The sequence below is a fragment of the Hyla sarda genome, chromosome 4 (genome assembly GCF_029499605.1).
Source record: "Hyla sarda isolate aHylSar1 chromosome 4, aHylSar1.hap1, whole genome shotgun sequence".
Taxonomy (NCBI): Eukaryota; Metazoa; Chordata; class Amphibia; order Anura; family Hylidae; genus Hyla; species Hyla sarda.
This window is the reverse complement of record NC_079192.1, coordinates 225490086-225508695: the sequence shown is the minus strand read 5'-3', so window position 1 is coordinate 225508695 and position 18610 is coordinate 225490086. Positions and strand designations below refer to the sequence as shown.

General features: G+C 42.9%; 1 protein-coding gene across 3 annotated transcripts in view; it reads right to left on the bottom strand.

The window, feature by feature from the left end:
- The window catches only part of GRAMD4 (GRAM domain containing 4), a 199819-nt gene that overhangs the window by 139603 nt on the left and 41606 nt on the right, over positions 1 to 18610 (bottom strand). For all 3 annotated transcript variants that reach the window (XM_056573695.1, XM_056573696.1, XM_056573697.1), the window contains exons 2-3: positions 15652 to 15859; positions 698 to 818 (exon numbers count right to left, since the gene is read on the bottom strand). In XM_056573695.1, the coding sequence (XP_056429670.1) occupies positions 698 to 818; positions 15652 to 15859 (329 nt within the window). The remainder of the gene's footprint in view (positions 1 to 697; positions 819 to 15651; positions 15860 to 18610) is intronic.

Sequence of the window (18610 nt, the reverse complement as noted above, 5' to 3'; positions counted from 1 at the left end):
TACATAAAAGAGAGGAATAGTAAGGATTAAAACTGACCATCCCCCTTCCACATTATGGAGTCAAATGTTGTGACCCCAGGCAGAAGGGGTGGGTTGTGTGTTCTGCCCCTTTCCCCACACCTCTATATAGTTTCCAAGACCTTTAAACCACTTTTTTGCAAAAAAGAGCAGCCCAATATCCAGAGCTGTGATTCCTCTTTCTACAGGTCCAACAATAGCTACACAGGGTAACTGTAAGGTACTCCCTTCTAAAGTTATACAGAAGTTATTAACACAAGACATTCATGACTTAAGTTTTAATCTAAGCTGACAATTAAAACTTGTTAATTCATGCATACCATATATGCATACCATAAGCAACAATAGTAGCAAACATGTACAGTGAAACCTTTCCAAAATGAGAAGCCCATCCCTTATCATACTATATTTTGTGACAAATGTTCAGTCCAAACAATTTGCATTTTTCCCATTTTCTTTCAAAAGAACACTCTAATAGAAGACCACTTTTAAATTTGTGTGGTCTTCTCAAAGAGGCTTCATTTAATTTTTTCATAAAAAAAAAAAATAGATCATTAGGATACACAAGCTAACAGATATGTTAGTATAAGGCACTGAGTACAACAGTAAAACAGATTACATGCATTCAGCTGCTAGCATGCATAAAAATATAATTTTTATCATTATAGATTGTACTTACGAAGAAAGTGTTTTTCCAGCAAGGCAATTTCCAGGTGCCCCTTAACCTCGTTGAGTCGGTCAGTCTCTGTCCGGTTGTATTCTGGTATTCCAGAAGCCATGATGATGGTTACTGAATTAGCCTAAGAAATGGTTAAACAGCAAGATCAACCAAATCCAGAAAGACCAGACTGTCACAGCATCATGAACATGTTCATAAAGCAAACTTTACTTATATACATAGCAAAATGGGAATGTCCCTCTGTATACAACTAGTCAAATCTCACAGCCTGTCATTTGCTAAATAAAGCAGGCCAGGCATTATGCTCCAAGAACATGGGTAAATAAGCAAGCTTTAACCTTATATGTCAGCTGTGGTCAAAGGATGAATCCTGCAGTATCAAATATGTCATTTAAAGTAGCACAGCAGCATTCTGGTGGGGTCCAAACTAGAGCAGGAAGCCTTTTTTTTTTTCAACAGTCAGAGAAATAGGATTCCTATATGCACGCAGGCGCAGACTTGTACAGTCAGCATTCCTGCAGCAGTAAGGGAAAGGAGACGTCACTGAAGCCTTATAAAATGATAGGGAGGGACCCAAGTAAAAACACTGCATGCCTGCAATATTCAGACCTGCGCGGGATAGGATCTTTATATCCACTCTCTCAGGGGTAAGGTCCAAAAGATGCTGCTCGATGGAGGCGACAGACATAGTTACTGTTCTTTCTGTGAGCATATGACAATCTATATCTATGCCACACACAGACACCATGCTTGAAAAGCATACTGAACATTGAGCTTTTATACAATTAATTACAAGTCATAGGCAATAATCTTTAGTTTATGAAAACATTTGGAGTCTAATTTTCTCATAGAGTATAAAATAAGCACATGCCACAACTGACAAAAGAAAAATTATGCCCTATATGTTGCTGCTTAAATTGATGTATACATTATAAACTGCAATAAAATCCCCTAACAGTGGAAAGTAAACAATGCACAAACATTTGCCTTTCTTACTCATTTGTTCAGTTGTTTTCCATGAATGTCTTTTTCTTTAATCCCTTTTTCTACTTAATTCAGTGTTTTCCAAACAGTGTGTTTCCAGCTGTTGTAAAACTACAACAACTAGAATGCCTTTGCAACAGCTGGAAATAAACTGTATGAAAAACACTGACTGAACTGTTTAGCCAACACAAGCAAAAAAAGCTTCTGGGAATTTTTTTTTTAAACATTTGTTTTTTTGTAATTTTTACCATGTTTTATTTTTACCATTTTATATAATTTCATTTTACCATTTTATATAATATATACGGTAAATAGTAAAATATTACAAAATATAACAGAGAAACACTCATATTTGGATCCATTATAGTATCCTATTTAGTCTGACATACAAGAAGACCTAGTTGAATGGAACAGTTTTGGTTAGTGCTGTAAACATTATTGAGGGGGTAGAGCCTTCTAGTTTTTAATGTATTTTTTTCTTTTACTATTTTAGGATTATTTTGATTTTCTATTTAGTCCCAAAACTACTGCCTGTGATCCATGCTGCTGTCTTTACTGAAAACACAGTGCTCAGGGTGCATTTTTTCAGCGCTAAAGAATAAAGTCCTTTAACGGCCACATCATGTAGTCGGTGAGGGGTTAAAAACTAGATGAACACATAAAACAGAATTGAACTTCCATACAACTTTTTTGACCAATTTACATATGCAAGTTGCATAATCTTAATTATGGACATGATACCTTGTAGGTTTGTATTCTGTAATGCCCTTGAATGATATTAGTGCCTATGTTATCTGCCCTTCACAAATTGTCAAAGCTGATGTATCTGGGGTTGTTTCTTTCTATGGTTAATTAACCAAAACCCATGAATAAAAATTTACAGTTGGAAAAAATTGCAAAACCTAGACTGTTAAGGCATGATGGCATTATACCAACAATACCTATTGGTGAAATATCCCTTTAGATTAACAAAGAGCCAAGTAGTAAGAAGGAAAAAGCAAACCAGTAAGTACAGGAATAAAGGGGCAGATTTATCATATATGTCTCGAAGAAAGCTCTGGTAAATTAAAAGTTGGATTATAACTGGTTGCTATGGGCTACAAACCAGGCTTTCTTTTACACAGTTTTGGCAAAGTGTTTTTTGGAATCATATATAAAGATTATATATTATGTAGGTTTGGGCAGGAGCAGAAACAGGTTGTGCAGGGGCTCTGAGTATAGAAGGGCCTTTACTAGTACATAAGACTTGCAAAGATGCATGAAATGTATATAGGTTATTAACCACTCCCACTTCCAAAGCCACCAAGTCGGCGTGATTAACATTGGTGGGGGAGATGACCGCATGTGAATGATGTGTCCTGTGAAGCATGAGTCCTATGGGTACTGCGCATGTGCAGCATCTCTATTAAAGGGGTACCCCGGTGGGAAACAAATGTTTTTAAATCAACTGGTGCCAGAAAGTTACAGATTTGTAATTTATTTCTATTTATAAATCTTAATCCTACCAGGACTGATCAGCTGTTGTATACTACAGAGGAAGTTGAGTAGTTTTTTTCTTTCTGACCACAGTGCTCTCTGCTGACACCTCTGTCCATGTCAGGAACTGTCCAGAGCAGGAGAGGTTTGCTATGGGGATTTACTCCTACTCTGGACAGTTCCAGACATGGACAGAGGTATCAGCAGAGAGCACTGTGGTCAGACTGGAAAGAACGATTAAGATTTTTAAATAAAAATTTACACATCTGTATAATTTTCTGGCACCAGTTGATTTGAAAACATTTATTTTCCTCCGCAGTACTACTTTAAATGTGAGTGGTGTATGTTCAGCATGTAGTATCTGTATAGCATATGTTCAGCGTGAGTGTAATATGCGTCATGTGTTTAGCGTGTGGTATGTGCGCTGCAAGTGTCCTATTTGTAAGAACCCTTTGAACATGATCTCTTTGCTCGGTTTCTGCCCCTGCATTTGCAATTTCCAGCACACAGGCAGGGTTTTATAAATGCTACCTATACTTGAAGGGGTTGTCTGGAGAATAAATTTTATATTTAAATGTGTACAGGGATAATAAAAAAAATTTAAAAAAATGTACTCACCTGTCACCGATCCACCAATAGTTAAGCAAAGTCCAGAATCAGTGGAATGCATTTTTTTTTTCATCCCACCCGAAGCAAAATTTTATATAAAAAATAATTCTCTGGACAACGCCTTTAAAATACTCATTACAAACAGCCCACATAATTAAAAGGAAAACTGTCAGATATTTTCTCCCGCACTATCCCGTACTGGTGGATAGTGTGGGAGACGCTGATTAAAACGAGCCCTACCTTGATCGGATCCGCCCGGCCGTTCTCCCACAATTGTAGTTTTATTATCTGTTGAAATCTTCCTGTACCTGGCACGGGCGGGGCTTCTGTGCTTAACTGACACTGACATCAGCACCGCTTATGAATATTCATCCCCCCTCCCTCCAGCTCTCCCTCTCTTTGCCGCTCCTAACTGGAGGGAGGGGGGGATGAATATTCATAAGCAGCACAGACGTCAGTGCCAGTTAAGCACAGAAGCCCCGCCCGTGCCAGTTACAGAAGATTTCAACAGATAAAACTAAAATTGCGGAAGAACGGCCCGGCGGATCCGACCAAGGTAGGGCTCGTTTTAATCAGTGTCTCCTGCACTATCCACCAGTACCTGTGGATAGTGTGGGAGAAAATATCTAACAGTTTTCCTTTAACTATTATATTTTGTAATGACACTTTTTTCATTTTACCATAAAATGTTTGGATCAACCCAAAAATTATTTGTTTAAGGAAATAGAAAACAAAACCGTAATTTTGCAACTTTTTTTTTGGGGGGGGGGGGAAGGGGAAAATGCTATATACTTTACGGTAAAACTGGTGGCATATTTTCTTTATTCTGTGGGTCAATACCATTAAAATGATACTCATGCTTTCCTATTACGGTACTGCTTTTGATAAATACAATTTTGCGTATAAGACTTTTTGATCACTTTTTCTTCTGTGACGTGACCAATAATCAGCAATATTGGACTTTTATATTTTGTTTTGTTACGTTTACGCCGTTCACCATACAGGAGCATCATCATAATATTTTAAGAGTCAAACCATAAAGCTTTTATTAAGTCATAAAAGGAATCATGCAATACAGCATAATAGAAAGTGATGGTCAGATCAGAGAGATTGCTACATAGAGCAGCAAGACGAATCTAAGACGGTCAGTCCCATGAATAGGAAATAAAGCATAAAAAAAATAGGCATGATCCCTCCCCTACTTCAATACAATGAGAGGCAGTGGTGGATAGCCGGACAATATGAAGAGGAAATCCACGGATCCCACACTGCCTCAAACCGTTCGACAGTGTCATTCCTGATAGCAGACAGCTTTTCATTAAGCATAATGAGATTAAGCCTATTACTCTCATATAGTAAAAGGACTGACTGTTTTCATTGCAACGCTATATAAATGTGAGCTCCCATTAAAAAAAATTGAGCAAAGCGAAAGGTTCTTAATGGCATTCTACTTGGTCTAGATCCCAATAGGCAGAAGGCAGGGGTGCGGGGGATGTGAGATACCACAAGGGCAGCCAACAAATTTAAGACATGTGTCCAGAAGTCACTACAACGGGGCAGCTCCACCATACAGGATACATAGTACCCCATTGGCCACAACCACAAAAACATAATGGCGAAAGGAGGGAACCATGTATATGCGGTACAATACCTTCAATGCTGTCTCCATGAGTGACACTTGCCAACTACCCTTTCCAAGCGCCACGCAACCGTCCCTCCACTAGGACAGTGAAAGGGAGGTGTGAGTGTCATTCTCCCAGTCTACCATGAACTTTAGCTTTTGGTCCTGTGGGGGAGCATTCATAGGTGCATATAGTAAGGAGAGAAGTCCTGGTGAAAGGGGTCTGTTAGGAAGATAGGCTTCAAAGAAAGTAGGGCGAGTATGAGATGTCCACGAGGATTGGGTGTGGAAAAAGGAGAGTATCTGATTAGCTCTAAACACTTCTCTATCGGGCAGGTCATGTCTAGCCCGGATAGAAGTCAGGGAGTGCAGGGTCCGACCACAGGAAAAATCATGCAAGGGAAGTAGCTTTTTCTCTATCCACCAATGGTAAACAGACTGAGAAAGGCCTGGGGAGAAAAGAGGATTAGATAGAAAGGGAAGCAAAGGAGACTCAGGAGATTGCAGAACAAACTTAAAACGAACTTGACGCCAGAGAGAGAGGGAGTGCAGAGGATGGCACCAGAGTGCCCACTGGACCAGAGATCTACATGAGTGCCTCATGAGTGGAGGGATAGTAGGGAATTTTCAAGGCGGGTCCACCACAGAGCCCCCTTCTTTGCATTAATGAGAGCCAACTGGGCCAACCGAGGTGCATAATAGTATTTAAGAAAGTGAGGAACTGAGAGGCCACCTAATTTCCTACTGTAGCGCATCATAGCACAAGAGATACGGGGGGCGTTTATAGGCCCATATATATGCAAACACATCCCACTGCAATGCCTCTAAATCTCGCTTGAGTACAGGGATAGGGAGAGAGCAAAACATGTAGAGCAATCTTGGTAGAATAATCATTTTAATCACATTTACCCTGCCCAACCAAGAGATATAAGGGTAATTCCACCGCAAAAAGTCAGTTCGAATAGCCCTATATGCCGCCATTTAATTAACCCCATATAGGAAGTGAATTTGATCCCCAAGTAGGAAAGGCCAGAGGAGGAAACTTTAAAGCCAAAATTATGGGCAATGGAATGCTGTGTAGGAGAAGTGGGACATTAAAATAGAGCACCTCAGAATTCGTGACATTCACACGAAGCCCCGACCACTGGACAAAATCGTCAAGAAGCTTAAAAGGGTTTGGCAAGGACACAAGGGGGTTCGTAAGAGTCAACAAAAGTTCATCTGCAAAAAGGTTCACCTTATACACAGACGAGCCAATCGTCGTTCCGCTAAAATCAGGGTGATCCCTAATCAACTGTGCCAGAGGCTCCATCACTAATGCGAAATGAGCCGGCGATAGGGGACAACCATGGCGCATTCCACGCCTCACCGAGATGGGGTACGGAGTTGTGGAAGGCAATTTAAAGTATGCGGTCGAGCTGAGTACAAATGAGCCAGAACCTGGATTAAGGGACCTGAGAAACCAAATTTAGATAACACTGCAAACAGGTAAGGCCAAGACACACAATCAAAAGCCTTTCCTATGGCCAAGGCAAGAACCACCAGGGGGGTAGCAGTCGACCCAGCCTAATGAATCTGGTCAAGGACTTTCCTGATGTTATCCGGGGCCTGGTGGCCAGGAATAAACCCCACCTGATCATGGTGCACCAGACCCGAGAGACATGGGTTGAGTCGGGAAACCAGGATAGATGCCAAAAGTTTAGGATCTACGTTGATAAGTATTATCGGGCGATATTTGGCAGTATGCAACGTCTTTAGGGAGGGACTATCACCAATGCATCAAGGAACTCCAGCAGTAGACTAAAATTAGAACGGAAAAACAGAAAACCTTTTTTTTTTTAAATCAACTGGTGCCAAAAAGTTAAACAGATTTGTAAATTATTTCTATTAAAAATTCTTAATCCTTCCAGTACTTATTAGCGGCTATATACTACAGAGGAAATTATTTTCTTTTTGGATTTCCTTTCTGTCATGACCACAGTGCTCTCTGCTGACATCTCTGTCCATTTTAGGAACTGTCCAGAGCAGCATATGTTTGGGGATTTTCTCCTGCTCTTGACAGTTCCTGACATAGAGAGGTGTCTGCAGAGAGCACTGTGGCCATGACAGAAATGAAATCCAAAAAGAAAAGAATTTATTTTGTAGTATACAGCCACTAATAAGTACTAATAGAAGTAATTTACAAATCTGTTTAACTTCCTGGCACCAGTTGATTTAAAAAAAAAAAAAAAAAGTTTTCCACGAGAGTATCCTTTTAAAAAGAGGGGTTACAAGATGAGGGGCTAACAGAAGACCAAATTTCTTATAGCATGCCGCCGTCATGGCCATCAGGCCCAGGAGACGTGCCCGATTTTAGGTGAGCAATCGCTGTCAACATTTCTTCAAGGGTGAATTGTGCATTCAAGGACTCTCTGGCATCAGGACATAAAGCTGGAAGAGTGACAGAGGAGAGAAAAGTAGTAACAGAGGCGGCATACAAAGCAGGAGGGGTAGGCGCAACATAAAGATGGGAGTAATAAGAGTGAAAGGCAGAATAAATCTTATCGGGATGAGAAGAACGGAGACCAGGACGCAACTGCAGGCTAAATACCCTATTGAATGATGTCATTTTTTTTAGAGCATTGCCGCCAATAGACAACCTGGCTTATTAGTGTATTTGTAATAGGTAGTTTTCGTCCATCTCACTGCCCTTTCCACAGCAGTGGACAGGAGCGCATCCAAGATTCCTTAAGGGCCCTATAAAGATAAAGAGACGGGTCTTGCTGACTGGCAAATGTAAGTCTCTGCAGTTTAGCCTCTAATGCTGCCTGCGTTTTTTTGTCTTGTTTGATGCCCGTGGCTAAAGGTATGATTCGTCCATGAATTCATCCATACCCATTCAGGGGCAGTAGCAGAGTCAGCATTAAATAAATTGTTAGAGGACAAATCTGAATCTAACTGCTGTTTTACACTGGGCATTGTCAAGAGGGACTCAAAACGCCACCGAAAAGGGGGCGTTAAAGGGGTAATAAAATTGAACACTGCACATACCACATCGTGGTCTGACCATGCCTGACCAGAACATGACGGGCAAAGAAGAGAGAAGGCAAGGTTCTAGTGGTGGTCAACACCCAGTCATTCCTGGTGTAATGGCGCTGAGTCGAGAAATAATAAGAATAACCCCTGACTGTTCCATTATGCTCACCTGGGAGTGCGTGGACATTTCTAGCAGCTTGCAATATTAACGTCTGCCAGACCATGATCTATAAACAGCTGCTGCAGTAGGCATTGTTGAACCCCTGACCTGCAAAATGGGGCCAAGCAAGAGCAATCTAGTTTGCCGTTGTAGAGCATATTAAAATCGCCAGCCCAAATAAGAGTATGTTAAGTCAGGGGCTCAAGCTTAGCACAAATCTTCCCCAAAAAATTTAAAGGGGGAGTCAGTAGGAGCATATGTATTAACCATACATAAAACCTTATCATATAGGGTACCGAGCAAAAAACGCCCCTAAACGAAGAACAGTAAAACCTATTATACGACCTGTGGGAGAAATGAAGGCTTAGACGTTAACATAAAAAAAGTGTGTCTCTTGTAGACATAATACCTCTGGGCGCATGCTGGTGTAGTCCTTAAAAGCCTTACTCCCCTTAACAGGGAATTAAATCCTTGAACATTATGAGATAATATCTTAGCCATCATATGGGAGCCTGAACATGCAAAACACTACTACAAAAATAATGGTGTTAAGCTCCCAGAACGTGAAAGTGGGACTGACCGTCAGATATACCAAGTCTGTAATTCTACATTTATGCAATATAGTACCATATCTGCAAAACCAACAAAAACAAAAACACAAAAAAAGACAAAACAAAAACACAAACAAGACCGTAGTATAGGAAAGACGGGCTGCCGGGGAAAGCCGTCTGACATTCTTCCTAATCCCCAATAAGGAATGGTGGAGCACAGTATTCTGGACCACAGGCAAGCCTCTTGAAGGGGAGCGGGTGTCCACAACTGACCACGTAGGGAGGATAGAGGGAAGAAAAGGGGCTGTCCAGTAACATGTCCAGGGGGAAGGTGCTCCAGGTCACCGGGAAACTATAAGAATGTTCATACAAGTTTTTTGTTTTTCGTAGATATGTACAAGATCAATAGGATCTTGTACAAATCTACCATAGGCTTTCCATGTTCTTAAGTAAATTTGAGAGGTTACCCTTTTTCTACTTGCTAGTAGAGTAGTGATCACACGATCTGAAAGACCCCCTTTGCTCTAGGATCCCCCTTTCAACAGCCATGCTGTCAGATGAAGACTGGAGGTTTCAGCATGCAAAACTGGTGCCCGAAGTTAGGGATCAACCGATATTGATTTTTTAGAGCAGATATCGATAACCTGAAATTTCAGGCCGATAGTCGATAACTTATACCGATATTCTGTGCATTTTAATTCTCTCCCCCCAAATACCCTTGGTAGGGTGTGTGTGTGTGTGTGTGTGTGTGCGGGTATACCCTGATAAACTGTTTCTGACCCCGCAGAAACCATTGCAGATCAATGATTTAAAGCGGGCGCTTTAAATCAATGAACTGCAGCAGCTCATGCGGGGACAGAGACCGCCCCCTGCTTCTCTCCCCCTTCCTGTCCTGGGGTCCTGAGTCCAACCACCGCCGCTGCCCGATTGCCTCCCCCTGCCTATTCTCCGGCCAGAGACCGCCGCCGCTGCCCCATTGCCTCCCCCCATTGCCTCCCCCCATCCCCGGTTTTATAATTACCTGTTCCCGGGGTCTGCGCTACTTCTGGCTCCGGCCGCGTCCTGAGCTGTCACTGTGAGCCGGGCCACTAACTGTGACGTAGCGTTGAGGACGCCACTCGTCATTGCGCAGCGCACAGCAACAGCGCAGGATGCCGCAGGAGCCAGAAGTAGCATGGACGCCGGGAATAGGTAATTATAAAACCAGGGATGGGGAGGCAACAGGGCAGTGGCGGCAGCAGTCTCTGGCCAGAGGATAGGCAGGGGGAGGCAATCGGGAAGCGGTGGTGGTTGGACTGCAGTTTTGGGATCCCTTTAGATGGAAAGCAAATAATAAATTTAGATGAATTGCCGCCAATCTAATGATATGGTGACAGGTTCTCATGAAAGAAGGGGACTTGGTACCCCCTTGATGATTCAGGTAAGCTACTACCGTGGAGTTGTCTGACAATAGCTTCAGATTCTCTCCTGCAACCAGGGGATGGGATTGAGAAATGGCAAACAGGACTGCCTTCAACTCCCTCAGATTCTTTGACTCTCTGAACACCTCTCGACTCCACTGACCCCGTAGGACTAGGGACTTCCTGTGAGACCCCCACCCCCAGGGGTTTGCATCCCTGCAACCTCCTCGAATGATACTGAGCCAATCAAACCACAGGGATAAAGGAGGTTACCAGGTCCAGAACTGACATAGCCAACCTTACTGAAATCTCCCTCAGTTCTAACAACTGAGAAATCCTCTTCTGAACCAGTGCTACTTTGGACTGAGGAAGAAAGGAGATTTGGTGGGTAGAATCTAGCCCTATCCCTAGGAAGAAGCATATTTGGGAAGGAACTAGCTGGGATTTCTCTAGGTTGACTTCCAGGCCTAACTTCAGTAAGACCTCCTGTACTTTGTGGACCTGCTGAATTAGGAGCTCCCTGGAATCAGACACCAAGAGAAAATCATCTAGATACGGAACTATAATAATGTCTTGTTCCCCCACATGGGCCATCACTTACGCCATGAGCTTGGTGAAGACCTGGGGAGCCTGAAATTGCAGGTGCACTAAGAAATTCCCTAGAAATACTGCCACTCTGAGATATTTCAGGTGACCCTGGAAAATCGGAACATGATAGTATCCGTCCCTCAGATCCAGTGGTGAAGATTAAGCCTATACCTCTCTTTTTGGCCTCTGCAATCTTTGTTCCTAAATGAACCCCTACGAAGGTCGCCCCTCCCCCGAAAGGGCTTTTTATTCTGGAAGGGAAAGGAAGGAACAGACGGGAAACTTTTCTTCCTAACAGAGGCCTTTTCTAAAACTTGATCCAACTCTTTACCAAAGAGGAAAGAACATTTGCAAGGTATAGCATATAACTTTGATTTGGAGGAACAATCTTCTTTCCATTCCTTAAACCCCATGGCTCTTCTGGCAGAGTTGGAACAAGCCGAGGCTCTAGCAGACAGCTTTAAGGTATCTGCAGAAGCATCTGAAATAAAAGTCTGCTGCAGCTGCTAAAGTAGGGATTGATTGTAGTAGCTGTTCTCTTGGGGTACAATCTCTGATTTGATCCCCAGCTGATCAATCCAGACCCTTAGAGATCTGGTTTTCCCTGGTTTTTTTTTTTCAGGAAGCCATCCGCCCTCCTATCCATCGGTTCCTTTAGAGAACCATAATCCTCAAATTGTAGGGCTGCTTTTTTAGCTACAGGTGGATCGATTTTAGGGATAGATCCCAATTCACAGAATCCTCTTCTTGAAAAGGATATTTTCTTATTATAATTCCTGGTACCACAGCAAACTTTTTTATCTGGCTTTTTCCATTTAGACTTCATGCTAGAAGATAAGGAATCATGAACTTGAAAGGCAATTCTCTTTTTGGTTGTAAGATCCTCAAACATACGGTCTTGTACAGACACAGGCTCGACTTTATCCTCTTTATCTTCATAATCGCTCTAACCACTCGGACCAATCCGTCCACATTTTCAGTAGGAAAAAGAGCACCGCTATGACATTCATCCAAAACTTCAGACTCCTCCTCCAATTCTCCTTCTTCCATCTCAAAATAATCTGACTCATCCAAATTAACAGTCAAGGGCGGCTGAATAGAAGCCACATTGGTACTCGCACCCAGCTGTACAGATGACCAAGTCGACATACATGCCCTAATCTCTTCTCCGACTACTTCTTGCATGCTGTTGGTAAATGCTGGAGACACAGTATCCACAATCTTCTTCACATAGGATTCACAATGCGAACTTACACAAGCAGAATCCAGCTTTCTTCCACATAGTACACATTCCTTACTCTAACACTTAAGAGCCTCCTTAGCCTAAAACAGTAAATAGATCCACCATTAAAAAATAAAATAAACCATGTGGAACAGTATTCCCTTACCCAACCATAAGATGCGGACTCAGCTACCACAGCGTTTGCTCCATCTGTCCACGGACTGGAGTGAAATCCTTCTCCTTTAAGGTCTGGAGAGGTCCTGGGACTGGCTGGGCACCTCTCCTGTTTAAATCTCCCGCCGGAAGTCATGGGACCTCCCCTCTCTGGGTATTTTCCCACAGGCTGCAGCGCCCCCATCATCCTTCAGGTCATGTGATGAAGTTGCCACACATACGCCACGTGCGCGCACATACGCAAGCTCCGCCCCCACCTCGGCTGCCAGTAGCAAACCCAGAAGAGGACGGAGCCCGCATGGAGACCCGGCGCCGAAAGGAGTGAGGGACCAGGAGATGTGCGCCATGCACAGGCCAGGAGAGGCTGCACCAGGCTCTGTAGTGGCCCCTCCAAAGAGGACTTCTGCCAATAGAGGTACCCTGTAAGTCCCATCTAGACCAGGGCCCCCACAGTCCCCTAATCCCTATATGCAATTCAGTAACGGAGGCCCGTCCCATTCCTCCACAGGACAGGAAACAGAACTGGGGAACAGCAGCCTGTGTCATTCTTATATGCAAGTGGTTCCTGTCCCTGTTTCCAGTCCTGCGGATGAGGGGGCGGTCTCTCCATCGGTGCCATGGTGGGTGAAAGGGAAAAAAATGTTGAACTTTTGACATGTCACAGAGACATGTCAAAAGTTTTTATTGGTTAGAGCCACACCAATCAGGAAAACGTGCAGGGATAAGCACATGGTAGCGCACTTTACTCCCCGGGTCTCGGATATCTTTGTTTTGCTGCTCTACAGACTTTTAATGGTGCAGCAAGGCAAAGATTGCTTAGAGCAGTGGAGTAAAGCGTGCTACTGCATGCTTATCCCCACTCGTTCTCCTGATCAATTGCACCTCAGAGACTTCGACTGATAAAAATGTTGGACTTTTGTTTTTGTCAGGTACACTTTAAGGAAAACATTTTTTTCTCCCCTCATACGAACCCCAGAAATGTGCTTTGCACAGTTATGGCTCTTGGAATGTAAAATACAAAAAAAAAAATGTCTTAACATTTTATTATATTGTGCAAAAGCCGTAAATGTATTAAATAACATACATTTGGTATTGCTGTATTTAGACTGAAGTTATAATGTCAATACATACCTGTACATTAAAAAGATTTTTAAAAACCTGCCTTCAGAGTGGAGAGCGGTGATTTCAGTGCTCTCACTGCTGCTTTTGAACCCCTGAGAGCACCCTACATGGTTCACAGCTACATCACATTTTCTCTATTTCAGGAGCAGCACAAGAGCTGGAGTGTTTGCCCGCAGTACTTACAAAAGGATTTCCTTTACTTGCATGGCCAAACACAGGACAGCACCTAAATCTCTCTGCTCCACCAAGCGTTTTGGACTGAACAGGTTGTCACGGTGATGATAATTTACACAGGACACAACTGTAGATGGCATGTTGGGAGGTTAAACGATGAGCTGGGTTTTAGGGATCGACCGATATCGATTTTTTAGGGCCAATACTCTGTGGAGGTTAGGGCCGATAGCCGCTAACTTATACTGATATTCCGGTATAAGTTATCGGCTATTTATCTCCTTTATCTACCGCTGCCGCCACCTGCTTTTCTCCCCCTGCCTGTCCTGGGGTCCTCCTGAGTCCTATCACCGCCACCACCACCGCACCGCCCCGGCCAGAGACCGCCGTTGCCCCCTTTGCCTCCCCATTCCCGGTTTTATAATTACCTGTTCCCGGGGTCCACGCTACTTCTGGCTCTGGCGGCCTGGTCCTGATCTGTCACTTTGCGCACTGACAGTGACGTCGCGTTGAGGACGTCACTAGTCATTGCGCAGCGCACAGCGTAACACAGGACGCCGCAGGAGCCAGGACTCCGGGAACAGGTAATTATAAAACCGGGAATGGGGGAGGCAATGGGGCAGCGGCGGCGATCTCTGGCCGGGGCGGTGCGGTGGGGGGTGCGGCACGGTGGGGGCATTATCGGATTATCGGTAAGGTAATTGCCGATACCGATAATGTCCAAAATCGTGAATATCGGCCAAACCGATAATCTTTCGATCCCTACTGTGTTTGCAAGATGCTGAAAAGAACAGCATCAGCAACAGTACAGAAAAGAAAGTAACAGCAACAATACAGCAAGGAAGGTTTTACACTGATCATTGAAATGCTGCTGTTTATAAAGATGAGAACCTAAAAGGAGGGAGAGAAGGAGATTACATTCAGGAGGCATTACTGTTTACATACCATATTAGGAACACTAACATTTTCCAAAGAACAGCTTCCTAAAACTGTATGGGTAGTTAGATATTAGATGGTAGCCTTGATTTACCTTTTAGGCACATAGTATACCCTCTGAAGGAGAGACAAAATTACAGATTGGGGGTACATAGTGTAGGATCTCCCTTTTGACTGGGCACAACACAATCTAAGCCCTGACCAAACTGTTTGGGTACTTTGTCTCTCTGCAACTAGAGACTGAATTCCTCTAACAGGGATTTAACAGAAGTTTGTAGGAAAAAGACACCTATTAGCCAAGCATATAAGGATTTTGTCTGGAGTAAGGGTCCAGGCACACTGCAGAATATCCCTACTGAGTTTTCTCACTATATTTCCTAAACTTCTCAATGCAAAAACCATGCCAATCAGATTCAGGCAAAAATCCTTGTGAAAATTCTGTGAAAAAAATCCTCATTAGAAACATCCATTGATATCAATGAGGCTTTGATTCCACAAGGATTCCATGCAGGAAATACTGCATAAATCTGCTTCAAAATACAGATGATTTTAACGTTATGAATTTTTGTGTACATCATCCTGCCCTTTGTAACATTGTCTTTCACAAAACCTTTTAACATGTCATGCGCGCTTGACTCCTGCCACCTCATTGCAGGAGATGGGCTTTTTTTTTTTTTTTTTTTTTTTTTTTTTTTTTTATAGTCTATGGAGTCAGACTGAGCATTTCCCGCACTCCACCCAACTATGTCAAGAGATCAGTGGTAATCTCAGCACAGAGACCCTGACCAATCAAAACTTTTGACATGTCAGCAAACAGCAGTGCACAGGGAGATCACCCAAAAAAGCATTAGTTTCAACTAGAGTTGCAATTTAAATTCATAGAAAAAAAACATGACAATTTATGTGTTACATAGTGAGCACTCACAGGGTCCTTTAACTCCTCATTTTCTTTTGATGATCGAGATAGTTTCAGTGTGATTTCATCGCCACATTCTGTGTCAGAAGCATTGGGAGAATCAGCTAAGTAAGGAAACTCTTCTCTTTTATGACCTCTGAACCTGATCTTGTCCAGTCTCCTTAGCATGTTCTGCACGGCACCTTTCTGCTTCACTTTAACATGACTGTTCACGTTGCTGTAAGGTGGAAAACATGAAGATATTTAAAAAACAAAGTTTCAGTCAATGCCTGGCAGTACATACTTAACGCTCCAAACTCCACACCGAAGTAAAGCATGTGACAGAGTTTCTACAGACCATATAGTCAGCATTGTACAGTTAGGCACAAAGCTGGTAAAGCAACACTCAGGGTGAATATATCTAAGTGTGGGTCCACACTGCGTTTTCTCCCATACGGGAGCGCATACGGCAGGGGGGAGCTAAAATCTCGCGCTCCCGTATGTGACCGTATGCGCTCCCGTATGTCATTCATTTCAATGAGCCGACCGGAGTGAAACGTTCGGTCCGGTCGGCTCATTTTTGCGCCGTATGCGCTTTTACAACCGGACCTAAAACCGTGGTTGACCACAGTTTTAGGTCCGGTTGTAAAAGCGCATACGGCGCAAAAATGAGCCGACCGGACCGAACGTTTCACTCCGGTCGGCTCATTGAAATGAATGACATACGGGAGCGCATACGGTCACATACGGGAGCGCGAGATTTTAGCTCCCCCCTGCCGTATGCGCTCCCGTATGGGAGAAAACGCAGTGTGGACCCAGCCTAACAGCTAACAATTGTCTATGCACTTCATTCATTTTAAAGAGTACCTGTCACCAAATAAAACTTTTAATATAGTGTTCCTCATGTAATTAGCAGACACTTTCCCAGTCACTTGATTTTAAAATGATCAATATAAATATGTTTAAAATGTAATAAAAACAGCGGCCACAAGGTGGCTCTGTTCTGTTCCCTGCCACAATTAATACAGTGAGTTAGGTCTCCTCCTGGCCTGGCAGGAGTCTGAGCTCAGGAAGTGTTTCTCTGCATGGAGCTTGATTGTCAGCTACACAGAAAGTGAAAACTACACAGATTCTCACAGAAAGCCACACAGACTGACAGCTGAAGGAGGGACTTACTGAAATCTGCACAGAGTGAAACATGTACAGAGCCTGCGGCCTTCTATTCATCACAATGCTGCAACAATATGAGGTCCCCCAGCAGGCTTCAGTGATGTCATGCCTGGTGGGAAACGCCCACTTTCTCCTGCTGGGGAATTGCACTATGCGACCAAGAAGAAAGGTATGATACACAGCTTTTTATAGCTCTGAAATAGTTTTTAAGGCTAGGTTCAGACTACGGAATTTCTGCCGGAATTTTCGATTTGAAATTTCCAGCAGAAATTCCGCTTACTATAATGTATAGTGTAGTGAATGGTTTTCCATTCACAAATTCACACTTCGGAATTTGTGAAGCGGAAAATCCGGATGAAAAATCCGCTAGAAAATTTTCGCCTGAAGAAAGAGGTTGCTCTTTCTTCAGGCGGAAATCCTAGCGGAACACATAGCAGTCTATAGGAGACTGCAGTGTCCGCGCGGTCCTAGCGCCGACTAATTCAGTCGGTGCAGGCGGAACTCTGAATCTCCGGGCGGAAATTTTCTGCCCGGAGATTCCGTAGTCTGAAACTAGCCTAAGGGCAGGAGGGGTGTTAGGAGTAGTTAGGGAAAATAGCCTGAGGTAGTTGAGTACAGTTTATTTGGTTCCAGGTACTTTTTCAGTCAATCTACAAAACAAAACTGTTTAGCTCTATGTTTTGTCACCTTAGTAAGTTACACATCTAGTCCCAAGTTTTTAAGAAAAGACTGATGGAGGAGTTGTCTTGTATCCATACATGCCCTATCTGTAAAAGTTAAGGCAAATAAGTCTGATGTGTGTCTATAACAGAGTCACCAATCATATTGTATACTTCATGAGATGCAAACTAATGTCCCTAATCAAAAAACACAAACACACATATACATGCTAAAAGTAACTGCTATCAGTAGGTTTTCAAGTTTAGGGGAAAAAAACATAAAATCACAGACAGAACATACAAAATTTTCTTTCTGTATATAGCTTAAGGAAAACTTACAGTAGGGTGCACCACACTTACCAGAATATGGTGTATAGTACAGGTGACCCTGTTTCTAAAGCTTCTTACTGGATGAAGATCAGTGCAGCCGTTCAGGAGTTAAATTATCTTGTTGCTAGTATAGTATTTTCTACTTAACTGCACTGGAGGTGGACTTCTGCTGTACGTGCAATGCTTTTTCCCACCTGCTCCGGACAATGGTTCCTCCCCCTTCTGCTGATAACTCCACCCCCTTCATGGACATGCTGAGGAAGACTAGGGTCAATAATTATTAAGGAGCAGGGTTATCGACAGAAAGGGCAGGGCTATCAAAGTGGATGGGAGAAAGCACTGCATATGCAGCAGCAGCCTGCCTGCGATGCAGTTAAGAAGAAATCACCATAGATAAATTACTGAAACAGCTGCCCAGATTTTCACCCAGTAAAAAGCAATACTAACAGGGTAACCTGTATATTAGGTTAGTGCAGTGGACCCTGCTCTCAGTTTCCCTCAAAAGTTTTCATCATAAAAAGAGATGCAAAGCAATTTATACAAGGTGCAATAAATGTCAACAATTACTGAACACAAACCTGTATTAAAATATATACATATACACACTATCGGGGAGATTTATCAAATCCTGTCCAGAGGAAAAGTTGCTGAGTTGCCCATAGCAACCAATCAGATCACTTCTTTCATTTTTAACAAGACCTCTGCAAAATGAAAGAAGCGATCTGATTGGTTGCTATGGGCAACTCAGCAACTTTTCCTCTGCACAGGTTTTGATAAATCTCCATATATTATATATATATATATATATATATATATATATATATATATAT